General features: G+C 37.0%; 1 protein-coding gene across 1 annotated transcript in view; it reads right to left on the bottom strand.

Annotated features, from left to right (window-relative positions):
- Positions 1-18,932, bottom strand: part of ttc27 (tetratricopeptide repeat domain 27) — a 126,309-nt gene that overhangs the window by 104,335 nt on the left and 3,042 nt on the right. Inside the window, exons 2-5 of the mRNA XM_052153802.1 lie at positions 16,124-16,307; positions 7,043-7,172; positions 4,736-4,876; positions 1,868-1,970 (exon numbers count right to left, since the gene is read on the bottom strand). Of these exons, the coding sequence (XP_052009762.1) occupies positions 1,868-1,970; positions 4,736-4,876; positions 7,043-7,172; positions 16,124-16,307 (558 nt within the window). The remainder of the gene's footprint in view (positions 1-1,867; positions 1,971-4,735; positions 4,877-7,042; positions 7,173-16,123; positions 16,308-18,932) is intronic.

The raw sequence follows: 18,932 nt of genomic DNA, 5'->3' as shown, positions 1-18,932 counted from the left end.
CAGGAGTTATCGACCCATGCTGCTCCTCTCTCTCCCATTTCTCAAACACCCACACCAAATTCATTGGTGTGATCACAAGTGAGACATATGCCACATCACACCTACACATATAAACATCAACAATCTGATAAGAGCAGACACACACACACCTTTATTTGCAGTGGTGGAAAATTCCCTCAACTCTGATTGCTTTTAATATTGAGCTCATTTTATTTGCAATACCCTACCCCAAACCTTTAATATTTTTGTACATTTTAATAAAGACCATAAACAAGTCTCTTTTTTAGGCTTTCATCATGAGAGAAGTTGGAATTAGGGTTAGGAATCTTTAGGCACCGGATGATTTGATTCCATTTCGATCCAAGCAGTCGAGAACGGATGCCAAAAATATACTTGATGTATCATTTTTTTACTGAAATATCACAATAAACACTGGTCTTCACAAATTAGATCTGTATGACTGTTTATTTCGATTTAGGTAGTCACAATCTGATTCCTGAAAAATCCCAAAATGCATTACTTTTTCCAGCGACAGATCAGGAAGTAAATCTTTGCTGAGTTGGCTTGTTTTCCAGAGTCAGTGTAAATATTCTGCATAAATGTCATCCTAAATTATTCCAATTTGAAAAAGTGGGGATAATGGAGGGTGCATTAGCATTAGGTCTGCAAACAATAACAAAACCTGTCCCAACACAAATTTACTGACTCTGTAAATCACATGCACCGTGAAACATCATAAAGTCACTCCACTTTTGACGTGTTGCTATCAGTCTAAATTCATATATCATCAGCTCATACTGATGGCACAGCTGACTTGGCATTTAAATAACCCCCCCCACACACACACAAAAACAACCACCACAGCTCAGAGTTGTGGAATATCCACAATACCCCCAACTGCTAAGATTTGTTCTTCCTTAAAAATGACCCACTTAATAAGAGCTGACAGCTGTGTCATCACTCCACTAAAGAGTGGCTTACGTTGCTGGCATGTGTCTTCAGCGGTTGAAGTGACATCAGTCTATGAAGAAATCTGAACCTATGCAGCACACACCCCAATATGATGTCAACCAGTTTAAAACACACAACATAGCAATGATGATACAGGTTCAGGGAGAACTGAGAAACATTTAGAAAAAATATATATTTGGTGTTTTTCAACTCAAGGCGGCTTACAAGCATATACATATCTATCTATCTTACAATGCTAAGCTATCCAACCAAAAAATATATAAATAAAATGACAGAAAATGTTTACAATGCACTGTTTTGGAATCCAACATTCTTCCAAATTTCCCTATAAGCTTTTTTGCAATTAATTCAGCTCCAAGCGCATGCAAACTTCATTTTGTAGATCATTTCAGACTTTGAAATGTGTTTTTAAAATTAAAGCTTTGAATTTACCCATTTGCTTAATGGGACAATTAACCAAAAATATGACAATTCTGTAATAATTTCCTCACCCTCGGTTTGTTCCAATCCGACATGATGTTTTAGTGGAACACAAAAGGAAATTTTATGCAGAATGTTAGCCTCAGTCACCATTCAAATGATAGAGTGAAAGTGAATGATGACTGAGGCTAACATTTTGCTTAACAAGTCACAGGTTTAAAACAACATCAGGGTGTATTATTAATAATGACAATTTAGCATTAACTAGCCCTTTAATGTGCAGACTCCGTTCAAACGTCATTTGTCCAATGGTGAGGTGTCCTATGGATTTTAAAATCAAAGCTTTTTGTGATGTCACTATAATATTTGCACTATGAGAAGGCAATTTCCGTTACTTCCTATAGGAAATGCAAGTTTATTTGATATTGTAACAGGTAGAAAGACTATACAACTGTATGTGAACATGTTCCCTTGCCTTTCTCTATGCAGCTGAGTGCCAGGTTGAAGAGCTGTGGGGATCTTTCCTCCAATATCTGCTGATGTAGAGTGACATATCTCAGCGTCCACCAGGGCAACAGCTATTCACACACGCACATTGAGAGAGAGAGAGACAGAAGACAGAAGACAGTTTAATTAAAACACATTCATTCTGAGCAAGGTTCTCTTCATAAGTGTTTTTGTACACTTATGTTCTGGGTATGCAATCTCTTATGCACATTTCTAAGAAGTATGCATATTGTGATTGAGACAAATTACATCAGCACATATAGAAGAAAGCTACCCTCAGCTATGTAAAAGAATTCAATCTTACCAGATCAAAAAAACGAATAAACACAAAGCCCATATGAAAGTATATGGCAAGTAAAAAATTATTTATTATGGTTGAACCTATTGAGTACTTGATGTATAGTGACACTTCACATCAGAGTATAGCTGCACAGTAGCATTACAGTTGTGGTGTTTGATACATTATACTGAAGCAAGTAAACATGATTTCCGAACACTATAATATGATTACCCAATAATTTCAGGATAAGTAGCATTTATTTGTCATATCTGGAGAGTAAATGATGTGCACTTTCACTCACAGATGTGGTTATATATTTAAAAATGTAATTTTGAGTACAGTTCAGTGTACAGCAATTGGTAACATACAATCCTTAAATCTGTATGCTACTATACCTCCCCCATATTACCAGGGTCTAAATATATGTGTGTGTGTGTGTGTGTGTGTCAGCATGTTTGACACGCTGTGTGCGTCTTAAGTAATCGTAGCGCAAACATTTCAACTCCTGTGCTTGAAGTTGTATGAGACAGGGAAATAATAAATATATAAAAGCATTAGTAACGCCCTTCTTCCCACATAAATATTCACATAAAGAGATGCACAGAGAAGCATAAGGGTTCTACAACACGTGCAATTACTTCATCATTATAGACAGTTATAACATTGACATATAAACATTTCAGACAAGTGACCCCAAACTTTTAAACGGTAGTGTATATCTCACACACACTAGGTGAACTGTGTTTGTGTGTATGCATAAATAACCCTATTTCAACTGACAACTTGAAACAGTGATCCTTGTGTCAAGAATTATAACTTTAGTCATGCTGAAGACAATATTTAGGGTTTCTTAGAATGTCAGCACCATCTATCATCTACCTAAAACAACAAATTAATCAATAGCTGGCATTATTGATGGACTGCTCCTGTGGAAGTGGGCCATATAAGTCCTGTGACATTACAATTAGCACAATTGATGTCCATACTGGGCCTGTCAGTGTAAGGTTAGTAAGGGCGTTACTTTACTTGCTATAATGAGCTACCAGGAGCTTTAGAACACAGCAGAATCTTTATTTATGGCCAAAAGGTCGAATTTATTTCAGCAACTTCAGTATGACATCAGCATGTTCAATTACAAGGACTGTTTTCTTGGAGTTTAAGTGGCTCACACAATGAGACAACAGTGGAGACACTGTGTTCATGAATTAGCCCTCACAAGGTTCAACTTTTTGGTTATGGTCATATTTTTCCCCACCTTTTTGGCCTACCAGAACCACCTTACCCATTGTAAGAATATGTAGGCCTATTGTGAAAAATGTTATTTCAGAGATCACTTCCTCTTATGTCATTAAATTAGTGTTAAAGAGTTGGCCAAAGTCCCACTGGAGCAAAGCATCAGAGAGTTAAAAAAAGCAAATGTCTTTATTTTGACTTGCACTTTATGTGCAAGTATAAGTAATCCATTCATAGGTTGACTTCTTGAACAGTGTGTAAAATGCAATTTCAAAACATTCTGTCTGTTTCAGCAGTCTGACATACCAACTTCTGGCTCAGCCACTAGTGTGAGTTTGTGGCAAAAATAATGGCAAACAGGTGGAGTGTTTGTAAACCGAACATTACACATTCCGTTTGGTGCCACCAACGGTGCAGAAATGACACGCTTCACCTTTAAGCGTTTTCAAAAGTGGATGGTTTTTGAAGCATAAATGCAGGAATTTAAATTTAGATTAATGAACATGAAAGACAATTCCCTGGGAGTCAATCCATGACAATGCTCAATGCTCTAACAGTTCAGAGATAAAAACTAATCATACAAGATTTTGGGGGGGATTCATATAACACATGAATATGGATCAATCTGAGACTCTTGCATACACAAACATTAAGCACACAACCGATCCATTCTAATGATCCAGTGAACTGTAAATTATGGCTGAGGCTTTGGCGCGCACACACACACACACACACACACACACACACACACACACACACACACACACCCCAAGCCAAAAAGGAATCCAGTCACGAATTCAGTCCCATTTCCGACAGCCTTGTAGTTATTCTTAATTTACTTTCTCAGTAATGCAAGCAGAAGCATGGAGTAATGACCTCGGACATACAGCGCGAGAGAAAAATTAAAGGGACTTCGAAAATAAAATTTGATCATAATTTACTCAAGCTCATGTTGCTCCAAACCCATATGACTATCTTCCATGGACCAAAAAAAAATGTTTAAAATAAAAAGAATTTAGGCAGAATGTTAGGCATGGAAAGCTTCAATGATCAATCACTTTCAATGAATGAATGAGAAATAAAAAAAAGATTAAATTAAAGTGATCATTGAAGCTTTCCGTGCCCAAAATTTCCTTTTGTGTTCCGTGGAAGAATTCGTAAGCGTTTAAGAACATCATTAGTGTAAGTACATGACACATTCATTTTTGAGTGAACTATCCCTATAAACAGATATGGCTCCTTATTACCCACACACACATACACACACACACACACACACACACACACACACACACACACACAATGCAGAAAGCTGTATCTAACCTGTAGGCTCTCCAGTTTGGCTGTGCAGTGGACGAGTATGACTCTGGTCAGCAGCAGTAGGAGGGGGTTGGACACAAGACTGTAGACAGACTCTCCATCTAGCTGAAGACTGGACAACATAGCCGAGTTTAGAGCTGCAGGCTGCACATAAAATGAGAGATTATATGTTTTCTCCAGTTTTACACAATTTTTCTACTAAAATGCACTTTGTTTGCAATTCATTCATTATGACTTACACTCACGGAGCACTTGATTATTTTTATTTTTTATTTATTGTCTAATCAGCCAATCCTGTGGCAGCAGTGCAATGCATAAAATCATTCCGATATGGGTCAGGAGCTTCAGTTAATGTTCACATCAACCATCAGAATGTAGAAAAAAAAAAAATAAAAGAATCTCTGTGATTTGGACAATGGCATATTTGTTGGTGCCAGTTAATAAAGCACAGAGAAGAGAGAAATTCATGGGTGATTTTTTAAAACCCCTTTTTCAAAGGTGACATGTGGAAACTTGATATGAGCTGCAACTGTCAGCAAAAATGAAACAAAAATTAATGAAAATTTAAGAGATTGAGATTCCATATTAACATAATGGCTTTACAGGAAAAACAATAGTTTCTGCCAACATCATTTTGGCAGAAACTATGGTTAGCATGCTAAATTTTTATAAGGGCATACTTACAATAAAAACCTAAAACGTCTATCCACAGGCACACAATATTCAAGAATCAAGGCTTTGGGGGCCTGGGTAGCTCAGCTTGTATTGACTCTGACTACAATCCCTGGAGTCACGAGTTCGAATCCAGGGTGTGCTGAGTGACTCCAGCCAGGACTTCTAAGCAACTAAATTGGCCCGGTTGCTAGGGAGGGTAGAGTCACATGGGATAACCTCCTCGGGGTCACGACTAAGTGGTTCTCGCTCTCAATGGGGCGCGTGGTAAGGGGGTTGTGCGTAGATCGCGGAGTAGCATGAGCCTCCACATGCTGTGAGTCTCCGCGTTGTGATGCACAACATGATAAGATGCACGGATTGACTCAGAAGCGGAGGCAAATGTGACTTGTCCTCTGCCACACGGATTGAGGCGAGTAACCGCACCACCACGAGGACTAAGAAGTGGGAATTGGGCATTCCAAAATTGGGGAGAAAAGGAGATAAAATTAAAAATTATAATTAAAGAAAATAAATTATCAAGAATTTATTTTTTTCCCCTTTTAGCAGATTAAATTTCTTTAGATGATAAAAATACCAGACATCAACAAATTATCTTGAATCCTTCCACAGCTTCCCATCCATGCATCTCTTTCCCTCTTCCTCTACATGTGCATTGTTCTCAGGATAATTTAGAGGGCCTGTGCTCTCTAGGAAATGGCTGATAAATCAGAAGCTTTAGAAAGGTGAGAGACAGCAGAAAGTCTCTCACATACACACATAGTGTCTCTCCAGGGATCTATGTGGGCTCAGTGGGGCATTATGGAGAACAATCTCTTCACCTCTGCATAATTAGGAACCCTAAGAGGTTTCATTAGCAGCTCTACAGCCCTCTACATGCACTCATTATACAGGGCACTGGCCTGACCGAGGTTGCCATCTCCTATTACATCCATCTCACACACATACATCCCACTCAATTTCACAAAAGCAAATGGTCTCATTCTCACTCTCTCACATACAGTACACATTAAAAATGTGCTGATGTTCACAACTACTGCATAACCCAGGGGTTAAGACCCTCATAGCCCCTAGAGATCAATTAAATGTCTAATTACACAAGCAATCACAATCTTCATCAGGCTACTATGAAAAAACATATTGGTTTAAAGTTTTAACTTGGAGTTTGAGTCCATGTCAGATTTGAGGCGATCTGTATGCTAGTGCTTAAATAGTTAACATGAATTTAACATTATGATAAGAACGGCATTAACCAAAAAGTACCATGGCATTCCCATGTTTTTGTTTTGTTTTTTCATTCCACAATACTCCCATGGTGTTCTACCATGTGCGTATCATGGAGAACTATGTAAATACCATAGTGATTAATTAGAGTAAACATTCAGGGCCATGTACCATGGAACTGCCACAAATATTTTTTTGAAAGGGAAATATGAACATCCATTTATTTTTCAGTATTGAAATAAACCTACACAAATCTACATCTACAATTGGAGTGTTTCACAATCAATATGTCTGGAACCGGTTAAGATAAACATGATTCAAGTAATGGCATATGAAACAGAGGAATACATCAAATTTCTTTCAGCACCTGAGACTGGTTGTGTATGTGATCTCTGGTGCATCATGGTACCATACCTGTAAGAAGTTCTGAAGCAAAGTCTCAGGCAGAAAATCAGAGACATGGAGATCAAGTGGCGGGCCGGTCCAATTGCTCTGGGCAAAGAGGTTCAGACACCCCACAGCCAACACCAGCAGAACGGTCTCTCTAAAACAGATGAGATTGAGTTCAGAATCAAGCAGGTTAATAAGCTGATCTAAGAACAGGCTTTGGATTTGTAAGATAACATTAGACTAGTCATCAATGTAACAACATGGACTGATAGTAACACCATACTGTCTGGTTTTATTGGCCAACACACTTTAGATGTAACAGTCTCATTCTGTAATAAGGTTACTTATTACAGAATAACCATTACTTCAGTGCAATTTTTAATATTCTCATACAGTTCTCTGTGGGCCAAAAACACAAGAAGTGTGTGTCCCTTAGAGAAGGGTATATTGGGCTAAAGGCTCCAATGATTTTATTTTCTCCCAAAACACTAAATAGCAACAAAAACTACTACAGCACTACCTAATCACATGTTTGTCACTATACATTGGAAACATTTTCAATTACTGTTCAGTAAGTGAAAGGATAGTATTTTGGGTAAAAAGCCCCCATGTTGTAGGGGCTAAAGGCCCCTATTAAACACATTCCTTTCCTTAAGTGGGGGGAATAGATTTGTTATGATTTTTTTGAGATGTAATTGTAAAGGGATTAATGGGAAAGGAGGCAAGAACAGGCTTGACAATATAAATAATAGATAGATAAATAAAATATAGTCCTGTTGTACCCTATTTTCCTGCTTTAAAGGACATTGTTTACTCACCCCTGTGTTGTTATAACTCAATATGACTTTCTTTTCTTAACATCGGGAGAAATTGTGAAAAAAATGTGTGCTCCGTGATTTCATGCAAATGGCAGTTTATGGTGACAACCTCTTCAAGCTTCAAAAGGACACAAATGTATAATTCAGAAGTCTAATAAATTATTTCATGAGACTCATGATTGTAATGAAAGCATATGATAAGGTTTGGTGAGAAACAAATCAAAATCGAATGTATTATATATTGAAAATATTTGATGGACTGTTACTCTGTGCGTTCATGAGACTGCACAGGACCAGTAGTTCACGCAGCCCGCTGATGAAATGGGGCGTTTAAGTTTAAACACGTTTCATCTAAAAACAGGTCTGCCACAGCGATGCTAAGAACAGAACATAGCTGCACACAAACCAGAGAACCGAACTTACAAAACATGTATGAAGAGTTAGTAGTCCAAGAATAGATGCATTTCTATGCCCATCCTTATTTTAATTTTTTTTTAGACTGAGTCCTCGATCAAACTGAAAGAGATCTGAAAACTTAATCAGTTAACAGCTTGACCATGAACAGGATTCATGAATGAATGGAACTCTTAAGGGAACTGGTCTCAGGACAGTTTGAAGTGCACCTTATATTCATCCTTCCCCTGTATACAGCCTCCGATGGCAGCATTTTGTTCTGTCATTCTTAAAAAAAAAAATTACGCCATGCCAGCTTCTATGGCTATATTCAGGAGCCAGGTTTAGTTATTAAAATTGAGTTAAATAAGGTGTTTAAGATCAATTTTTCCTAAACTAAATTTGGATTCACTTGGTTAAAAACCTTTTCAAAAGTATCAACTGAATAATACAGGTTCCTCAGATGTGTAGAAGTATGACAGTCTAGTAAAATATATTTAATGGTTAGTGGGTTCTGACAAAAAGGTGAATTTTCTCCTAATCGTAAAAATTGGTGCGCGAGTCTTGTATGTCCCATCCGGCATTGTGTGTAAATGACTTGATCCCAGCAATTAAAAGGGAACACATTTCTTGTTCCAACAACAAGATTTATTTTTATGTATACATTCAGAATTGGTTTCAGATCTGTGGAAGGTATAGGGCATTTTACTGGTTTGGTAGATAGTGCTTCTCTGGCAGCTCTGTCTGCTTGTTCATTACCGGAGATTCCAGATTGTCCAGGTACCAACAGAAAATTATATTAAAACTCTTTGCTTCAAGAGATGACAGTTTTATTAAACTCTTCACAATTGTTGGGTGATCAGTTTTAGTAGCTTCAAGACATGTTTTTGAGTCAGTTATTATTAAAAATGTTTTTTGTGGAGCAGTCTCAAACTTCATTGCCAGTAGTAGAGCATTTGCCTCTGCAGTGAAGACTGAACTTTGGTCAGGGATGTGGATACCCTGGCACAGTTGGTTTGTTGCAAAATCTGCAGCCACTTTATTTCCAGATTTAGATCCATCTGTGTATATTGGAATATGTTGTGAGTATACTGCTCTTATGTCCAGAAATTGTTGATGGAAATCATTGGATGTATTTTGGATTTTTGGTTCCTTGTTAAATCCAGATGGATTTTAGGCTTTTTGAGATCCCATGGAGGAATTTTGCAGAAATGTATCTGTTCCAAACAGTTTAGATCCACTTTCAGATTCTCCAGATGGGTTTTTAAAAATGTAGGCCAAATGGACAAATGGATTTCTTTTCCATATATTGTTGAATACTGAATTGAGGAAACTGCTGAATAGGCTGGGTTCTGTATCTGTTTTAAGTTTGGTTGCGTATTGTAAGGCCAAATTTAGTCCTCTGCTTCATTGAAGGAATGAAGGAAGGTTAATTGGCTTCTGCATAGAGACTTTGGATTTTTTTATGTTATGTAGTCTCCCAAAGCTAGTTGTATACCTTGGTGGTGTACAGTTTCCAAAATATATGTCTTCCTAGCTGATCCATAAATGATACTTCTACTTATTCATACCATGAATCTGTACATGTTCATGAGAGCTGAGCTGTCTGGTCCCCATTTAGTTTTGGATAAAAACTTTAACACCTTCATAGCTTTAAAACATTCATTTTTCAGTGATTTAATGAAAGGAATAAAAAGACAATTTGTTGTCAAAAGTGATGCCAAGAAATGCATACTCTTTAACAACTTTAATTCGGACTCCATACATAAAAAGCTGGTTTATTGTGTTGCGGAACAGTGGTTGGGAAATCGTATGGGGTCGTTATGGTCTTTTCCTAGCTTTGGAATGGGTATTCTTTCTGCTTCATGCCAGGCGGATTTGATTTTTCCCAATATCCAGATGGAGTTAAAAATTCTAAGGAGCATTTTAAGGGAAAGGTGGGGTAGATTCTTTAAAAATTTATAGGGAATTTTATCCAGTCCAATGGTTGTGTTGTGGGATTTTTTTAATGGCTCGCTGTAGTTCTTCCATAGAAAAAGGTTGGTTGAATGGCTCTGCGTTACTGGAGCCGAAGTTAATCTTTTCTTTTTTTTGTTGAGCAAGAAAAGTTAGAAAAGCAGGAGGGCAGTTTAGATTAATAGATTAATTGTTTTCTAAAGTTTTTGCAAGAATGTTTGCAATTTCTTGTTTTGAAGTCAAGAGTGTGCAGTGCTGTCTGATGCGATGTATTTGAGGACCGTTGATTTTGTTCCCTTTATTTTCCATATCAGGATCCATATTTTGTATGATTGAGTAGTTGTTGGCATGCTGGAAATGAATCATCTTCAGCCTTCCTTATTCCTTCCTCATCAAACCATGGAAGTTGTCTATATTTTATATTTAAAGATGTTCTTGGGACTGTATCATTAGCTATAGATATTAGCGTTTCAGTGAAATTCTGCATAGCATCTGGGCTGTCTTCTGGAAAGCGTGTCAGTCTCTCATGACAGAGGGTTTGAAATTGATACCAATTTGCTTTTTTAATTTCCTATCTTTGCACATTTGTTACTTCCTCTCTGCCTTTTATGTTACAATGATTGGTAAACGGTCACTTCCACAGAGGTCATGCCAAACTTTCCATGATAGGTCTAAAGATAATTCAGGCTGACAAATTGTTAGGTCGCTTGCAGAGTACATTCCATGTCCTGGATGTAAATAGGTACACAGTCCATTATTAAAAAGACATAAGGTGCGGTTATCTAAAAAATCTTCTTACAGTGGTTACTGCCCCACAAAATGTTAGGACTATAAAAATATGCCATGAGTATAAAAGGAGATGGGAGCTGAGCAATAAGGTGATCTAGGTCCATGTAAGTCAAGTTTAAATTTGGAGGAATGTAGATAGAGATGAGTGTGATGGTTTTCTGCAAAGTCAGCCCTACTGCTTTCGCCTTTATGTTGCTATTAATATGACTATGGATCACATCTTTTCTTATTAAAATGGTTGTACCACCGGAAGCCCGCTTGTCAATGGGACCGAAAGTTTTAAAACTTGTAAAAAAAATTTACGAGAGAGTACCGTCTGGTTGTAATTGTATTTCTTGAAGACATATGGCAAGGGGATTAATAATTGCAGTTAAACGCAGCAGCTCCATAAAATTTGCCCTGATACCATGACAGTTCCATTGGATGATAGAATTTTTCATTACCTATTAGGGAGAATAGGGACAGTTTTCTTGGTTCTGCCTTCAGGGGATGGACTTCTACTATGGTGTTCATTCCCTTTCATTTCCACATCTTTTATTTGTTTTGTCTTTGAGGTTTTGTCTTGGGATACTTTTGATTGTGAAGAACTTGCCTTACTGTTGTTTTTATTTGCCTTTTGGTTTTCGGTTATTGAGCTCTGACTGTAGTGAATGTCATTTAGGGGAGTTTCGTTCTTGGTTCCTGTGTTCTTCATCTTTAGGGGAATATTACTATGGTTAACAGTTTGGGGTTTGTCTTGATGCATCCAGGTGATGTCTGGCAGCTTTTTTTGCAACAGAGGCAAACATTTTTATTCAGAGTAAAAACAGGGACGACATCCACCATCTTCATTGCTTCGAGGTAACTGATTCTCTTAATACACCTGATCTTTTGTATTTTCTTTTCTTTGATCCACAAAGGGACACTGGGACACTGTTTTGATGCAGCTGAATGGTCACCTGAGCAATTACAATATTTTGAGTGTTCTTCACAGCTCCCTTTGTCATGGCTTACCTCCCCACAGTTACAACAGGTATGTTTGTTGTTGCAGCCATTAGATCCATGGCCGTACTTTTGACTGTTGAAACACCGCAGAGGGTTGGGTACGAATAAGTCCATTGGAACATTTAATAATCCAATTAGAAGTTTATTAAAAGGTCTTAAAATTATTAATATACCTATAATGTCTTGATTATTATTCTTTTGATATTCATTACTCCTTGGGACTTGAGAGCTCATGCGTTATTTCTTCTTTATCCACATCAAACTCTCTAGTTTGGATTACTCCTTTACTGTTCAAAGTCTTTGTTGTACATGTCTTTATTTGAACTCCAGCTAACATGCTGGCATGTAGTAGATTTTCAGCATTGGCCTTTTTACTGCATTCCACAAGAATCGGTCCAGATCATAGTTTTCACTTCCTTTACTGTTCCCTCCATTCCTGCAATACCTTTTTGTATAGGGAAAGTGGAATGCTTGATGACTTCGGCATCAGGCTTGGTAACCCCACGCGCTGTGAACAGACACCGGTCCAAAAACTTTCAAATAATAGTATATTGAAGCCAGCATATCATGAGACAGTTGCAAACTACTTGATTTTGGCAGAGAATGTCACACCTACTGAATGATTCACTGAGGTATCGCTCTCCTCAGGCAGAGGTTCAGAATGAAGAACAGGTGACAGATATTCCTGCCTAGGTGCCTAACCTATCTCTGCTTGAATGAATACTCTGGTTAAAAAAAAAAATAAAGGCTGGGCATATAAATGCATATTCTTGGACTACAAACACTTCAGACATGTTTTGTAAGTTCAGATCTCTGGTTTGTGTGCAGTTGTGCTCTGTTCTTTAGTATCGCTGTGGCAGACCTTTTTTTAGATAAACAAAACGCATTTTCGCTTAAATGCCCCATTCCGCCAGCAGGCTGCGTGAGCTACTGGTCTCATGCAGTCTCATGAACGTGCAGAGGAGAGCAATGGTCGGTCAGCAGTTTCACTATATAATACATACGATTTTGGTATGTTTCACACCAAACCTAATCGTATGTTTTCATAATGATCATGAGTCTCATGGAATAATTTATTAGACTTCTGAATCATACTTTTGCATCATTTCGAAGCTTTAAGAGGTGGTCACCCCAAACTGCAACTGCATCACTGAGCACAATTTTTCACAATTTCTCCCTTTGTGTTAAGAAAAAGAAAGTCATATTGAGTTATAAAAAAGGGGTGAGTAAACAATGACTGAATTACAATTTTTAGTGTTCAGAATGCTTCACTGGATACTGAAAATCCTTTTAGGCTTTTGGGGAGTTTTGTGAGAGGGCATTGTGGATTAACTAATTATATGGTCAAATAAAAAAATAAAAAATTATCTGCATAAAAACAAGAACAGCTTTTTCCTAAAGCTGGTACTGTACAGTTTCCGCAAAAGTCCAAACTCTAGATCAGGGTTTTTCGAAGAAAGGCCCATGAACCCAGCGGACCAACAGAAAAAAAAAAAAAAAGATTACAAAATGTATTTTAGGGCGGTCCAAGTTATTGCTAATTTAAAAAATAGGCTTATCAATGACAGGACAGCCAGAAACATTGGGGTAGTGTTAGCCTAATTCTTCCATCATTGTCTCTCCCATTCCTCTCTGCTTGCCTCTTTAGGATTATTTATTTTTCCAGTATTCCTTTAAAACACTTTACAAGTGTCAGAAACACAGATTGCTGAAATTATATATTGTTTTCTTTCCTTAAAAGGAATACTATAAAAATCAAGTTGATCACGTTATTGTGTTTATAATACCATGATTATTGTTTCTTACGCAGTATAAATATAGGTATTTAAACAAGAAAACGTATAGCTGCTTTTATATTTAACTTTGTGCGACCAGGTGTAGAATGTATTTTGGCTTTGCTACACGCAACGCATAATTAAAAATTTAAACTGACTAATCTCAGTTCAGAATACTTGTGCCGTCAGTAAAGTGTTAAACTTTCGGCGGACAGAGTCATGTGACAAAAATAAATGGTACCGAACACAGCAGAGTTTGTCTTTGGGAGAAATGCCAAAAAACTACATGAAACCTCATTATTTGGAATTTGGGAGAAACGTTGATAGTACTTAATTGAATAAAACAGAAATTTCATTTTACTCAAACACATACCTACAAATAGTAAATTCAGAGAAACTGATAATTTTGCAGTGGTCTCTTAATATTTTCCAGAGCGGTACAAGTATGTGCAATTGGTTTGATTCTGTCATTGTAGACATGCCATCCATGGTTGCTGGACTACTGTGTCTACTGTTATGTCCTTCTTCCTAATATATTAATTTCTTCATGTGCAAAATAAATGACTAAAATTTGATGACTAAACAGAAATCAGAAGAAACTGTCATCAACCATTTAAAATATTGTTTGTTTGTTAGGCAAATATGTTTTTAGGTTCTTTACAAAGTTTAAGTTTAGTGTGAAATTGAGTATAATACTAAATAAGAGTTTTCATTTTTTAGCAATTATATGTTTGTTATTTACTATATTAAATTGTGTGATATATTGGCATTATAACGGCCAATTGGCCAACCTTCTCTCTGGATATAAGCATCGGCAATAAAAAAAAACATATTGGTCAATCTTAAATGAATCTCATTGTGTAGTTTGCTCACCTTTAAAATAATATAGGATTGAGAAATGAGAATGCACACCAATATAACAGAGGGGGAGACAAAGAATGAAAGATACAGTGGACAAAAAAAACATTACATATAGCTCCTGCATTCAATAGTACACAAACATACATCTACCTCATCTAGTTTTTCTCAGCAGAAAACATTACTATTCAACCATTGCACTCATCTAGAACCTATCCTCCCCCCCCCCACCCCCTCCTCCTCTCTTAGAGAGCTCACAATGAGAGGAGGTCTATAGACAGAAAAATAAAAGGAGAGAATGTGACGGAGAATTGGAGAGATGAGAAAATAGGCATGGCTGAGGAGCGCAGCACAACACCTTTCCTCATTCATTCTCTGAAGAGAAAGGATGTTAAACAGGGTTTATTGAAAATTATCATTCATGGCTGTAAGTGTGAGGAGGGTGTTGGAACCCTTCTGAATGGTTTTGTTCATTCTTTACACAATAAAAATCTCCACTGAGCTGCAGCGGCCAGCTGCTACACTCCACAATGGAAGTTCAATTGTAACTTGCAATGTAGACAGCTTCCTTGATTAGAACAGCACGTTCCAGTTTTGTTGGGACGTGTTGCACAGTCTCTATGTTAAGGAAATCTCAGAGTACCTCTTTGAGAACAACGAATGGCCTCTCGAGCCTTATTACTTTTATAATAGAGCAACAAGAGTATAATGAAGTTATAACAGTATAATGAACATGTATAACATCACGAATAGTGTATAACATCAAGAATATGATCATTCAGTTTATTAATCTCCCATTCATTCTTATGGTGAATTCTATAAAGCTTGTCAGAGCGAGCAAACTGTAGCTTAGCAAAGGATCAACTGATGTGCGGAAACATTGGCTATCATCCAACAGTTTAAAACATCGTTTATCCAATTATATTTTATAGACAGAAATATCTATTTAATATTAATGTATTTACAGCCTCATTAAACCTGCTTTGAATGACATGAAATATGACAGACATGAGGATGTAAATTCCATTATTGCAATTAAGGAATTTATTACAATCTCCCAACAAATAATCTTCCTTAAAAACATTCCATTTTAAATACACATATGGTCCAAAAGAATCTCAGTGGTAGGAATAACTAAACTAAATCCCAGTTTAATAGATTATACATAATTGAGTTTTACATAATCTCCAGTTTCCCAAATTGAATTTGTCCTCATTTGCATTTATATTCTAATGAATTTCATTAAATCAATCTCTCAATTAAATCAACCAATGAAAGAACAGAAATGAGCCTGCAGCAATTAGGAACGCAAAATGAATGTAAACGGACACATGCAAATAGTTATTGAACATCAAATAATTCCAGTGAAATTGCCAATGCTCATAAAAGAAAGAAATATTCTTATTTTTTCCCATTATAATTATACTATGCTGAGTAAATGAGCTTAAGTGGTACATAATATCACAGCTAAACATTCTTTACAAGTACAATCCAAAAAGAAATCAAAGAAAATTCACATCCAAAGTCCTCACCTGTCTCTCCTCTGGTCTTCAGTGGCATTGCTCAGGTAAGCAAGCACCCGTCTCTCCAGATAAGTCTCAATGCTATCATCCTCTTCAGGAACACCTCCCAGCAACCCCTGCACAGTAGCACTGAAGAGCACGGCCTCAAAATCTCCCTCAAACACCAACTGAAGCAGTGCCTCAACATCTGGATCTGAATACACACAAACAGAAGATCAGACATGCTGAAGACACACTCAGACACAATGATATGTTGGTTCCCAACTTCCCATTAGTTTACATTTAGCAAACATTTTACATGTGTGAGCACCTCCGACAGAGAAACACAATTCTCGCACTTTCATATTCTAAAACTGAAGCCCCGAACATTCTGCTCTAGAGAACTTTATTCTAAGATCTCAACTCAGTGTTAGTAAAGGCAGGTGCATGTATGTGAAGACTAGCTTTATGACTTCAGAAAAAAAATGACTCCATTTGTTAAGAGAAAAAGAGAAAATGGAAAGCTTCAGAGCTCATCAACTTAATTTCAAATATGCAAAAGAAATTCACTTTCAGCAGACACTAGGAATGTTATAATATATTGATACCTCGATTACTGATCGGCACATTATTTTCTCAGTAAGTCTGAGGCATTGATACATTAACATTAGATGACATTTAAATTAGAAGCCTAATTTGTGTGTTCCAATTCACTATCAGCTGGCCTTCCGTTAAATGTAGTCTGGCGCAGTGGCAGCATAATAGATTATTCTTTGACTTCAAATACATATTTATAAAATAGTTTTAAAAAATGCAGAAATTCTGATTTCTGAAAGTGTTAAAGAACTGTCTGAATGTGCTGTTTTTCTGTTAAGGAGAATTTGGTAAAAAATACATTTGGGCAAAAACTTAACCAGAGATCTTTTATACTGAGATAACACCCTATGTGTTTTACCATAGGAGAGACCGTGGCGGTTAGGCCGGTTGCAATAAATAATCATCTGATTGCAGTTATTTGATCTCATTATTAGTTAGCATACATAACAGCGATTATTGTGCCATTCAAATTCCAATCACATTTTAATGCCCAAATAACTGAATTTTAGGTAAATCTATAAATGCCACGTCAGAGAAAATATAAACGATCAAAAATAAACTTTGATTGTGAATGCAAAGAGCTCAGGATTCACTTTAAAATATTGTGTAATGGCAAATGTTACTGTTCATAGAGGGTTCATACATACAGTCAGGGGTGTAAAGTAACTCGTTACAGTACTTGAGTATATTTTTCACATTGTTTTCTAATTTAAGTATAAATAATAGTACTTTCACTTGAGTTGATTGATTAAAAATGAAGTATTCAAATTCGCTAGTTATTTTTCACCACAATTCCAAAGTACAAAAAAAATACATAATATTTCTGAATTTTAGTGAAGTTTTTGGGAAGAAGAAATCAGCAAGTTATATGCACTAAATTTGTTTATAAACTAAAAACGCTATGTTCGAAAGCTCGCAGGGCACAGCATCACGAGCACAGCAGCTTGCATAAACTGGCGCCGGTGTCCTCTCTTTTCTATCATCTCCAAGTCTTTCTGCCCAGTCACTATACAAGAACTGTAAAGTCATTTTCTGCATATTTCCTTTCATTCTGGAAAGGAGGCGTTCATTCAGGTAAGAGGGAACTGTCTGAAAACGTTTAACCCTGATCAAAACCACTTGTTTTTAAGGTAGGCAATGTTTTAACTGTGTCAAGCATTAACACAATGTAGCTTGACATATATGTGGGGATATCTTGTTTACTTGTTACTATATGTCTAAAACAATCTTTTTAAATACCTTAGAAAGATACAATGCCAATTGTATCGGAAATTAATGGGGACTCGGGGCAAAATATCCCAGAAAATCCAAATATGGGGACAAAAAACGCCCACGCAATGAGTTCCCATGTTTTATTAATAATATCTGATATTGTTACAATTACATATATTGCGATCTGGACCACCGTTCAGTTCCTCACACCATTGTGTGCGCAGACAGGCTTTTCTATCAATCCACATCAGTTCGGTATTGTACTCCTTTTGTTTAAAATAAACTGTCCTAGAGGGAAACACACTCGCTCACTATGCTGCACTTTCCTGCCCTGTGCTGCTATTTATCTATCTGAAAAGCCTCAGCCGATAGAGGCCAAAAGCGAGCAAGGGATGGATGTTATATAAAGAAGGTATGATAAACTAATTTGTCACAATTCCTGACATTTATAAGTTGAAAACATTCCCCGTCTTAGGTCAGTTAGGATCACTTCTTTATCTTAAGAATGTGAAATGTCAGAATAATAGTAGAGAGAATTATTTATTTCAGCTATTATTTATACAAGCACATTCCCAGTGGGTCAGAAGTTTACATACACTTCCTTAGTATTTGGTAGCATTGCCTTTAAATTGTTTTACTTGGGTCAAATGTTTTGGGTAGCCTTCCACAAGCTTCTCACAATAAGTTGCTAGAACTTTGGCCCATTCCGCCATACAGAGCTGGTGTAACAGAGTCAGGTTTGTAGGCCTCCATGCTCGAACACGCTTTTTCAGTTCTGCCCACAAATTTTTTATTGAATTGTGGTCAGGGCTCATATATTGGGGACATTATTCATTTGGAAGACACATTTGCAACAAAGCTTTAACGTCCTGGCTGTCTTGAGATGTTACTTCAATATATCCACATAATTTTCCTTCCTCATGATCCCATCTATTTTGCGAAGTGCACTAGTCCCTCCTGCAGCGAAGCACCCGGTTTTGGAGCAGTGGCATCTTACTTGCTGAGCAGCCTTTCAGGTTATGTCGATATA

Source organism: Xyrauchen texanus, chromosome 22 (assembly GCF_025860055.1).
Source record: "Xyrauchen texanus isolate HMW12.3.18 chromosome 22, RBS_HiC_50CHRs, whole genome shotgun sequence".
Taxonomy (NCBI): domain Eukaryota; kingdom Metazoa; phylum Chordata; class Actinopteri; order Cypriniformes; family Catostomidae; genus Xyrauchen; species Xyrauchen texanus.
This window is presented reverse-complemented; position numbering and strand designations above follow the sequence as displayed.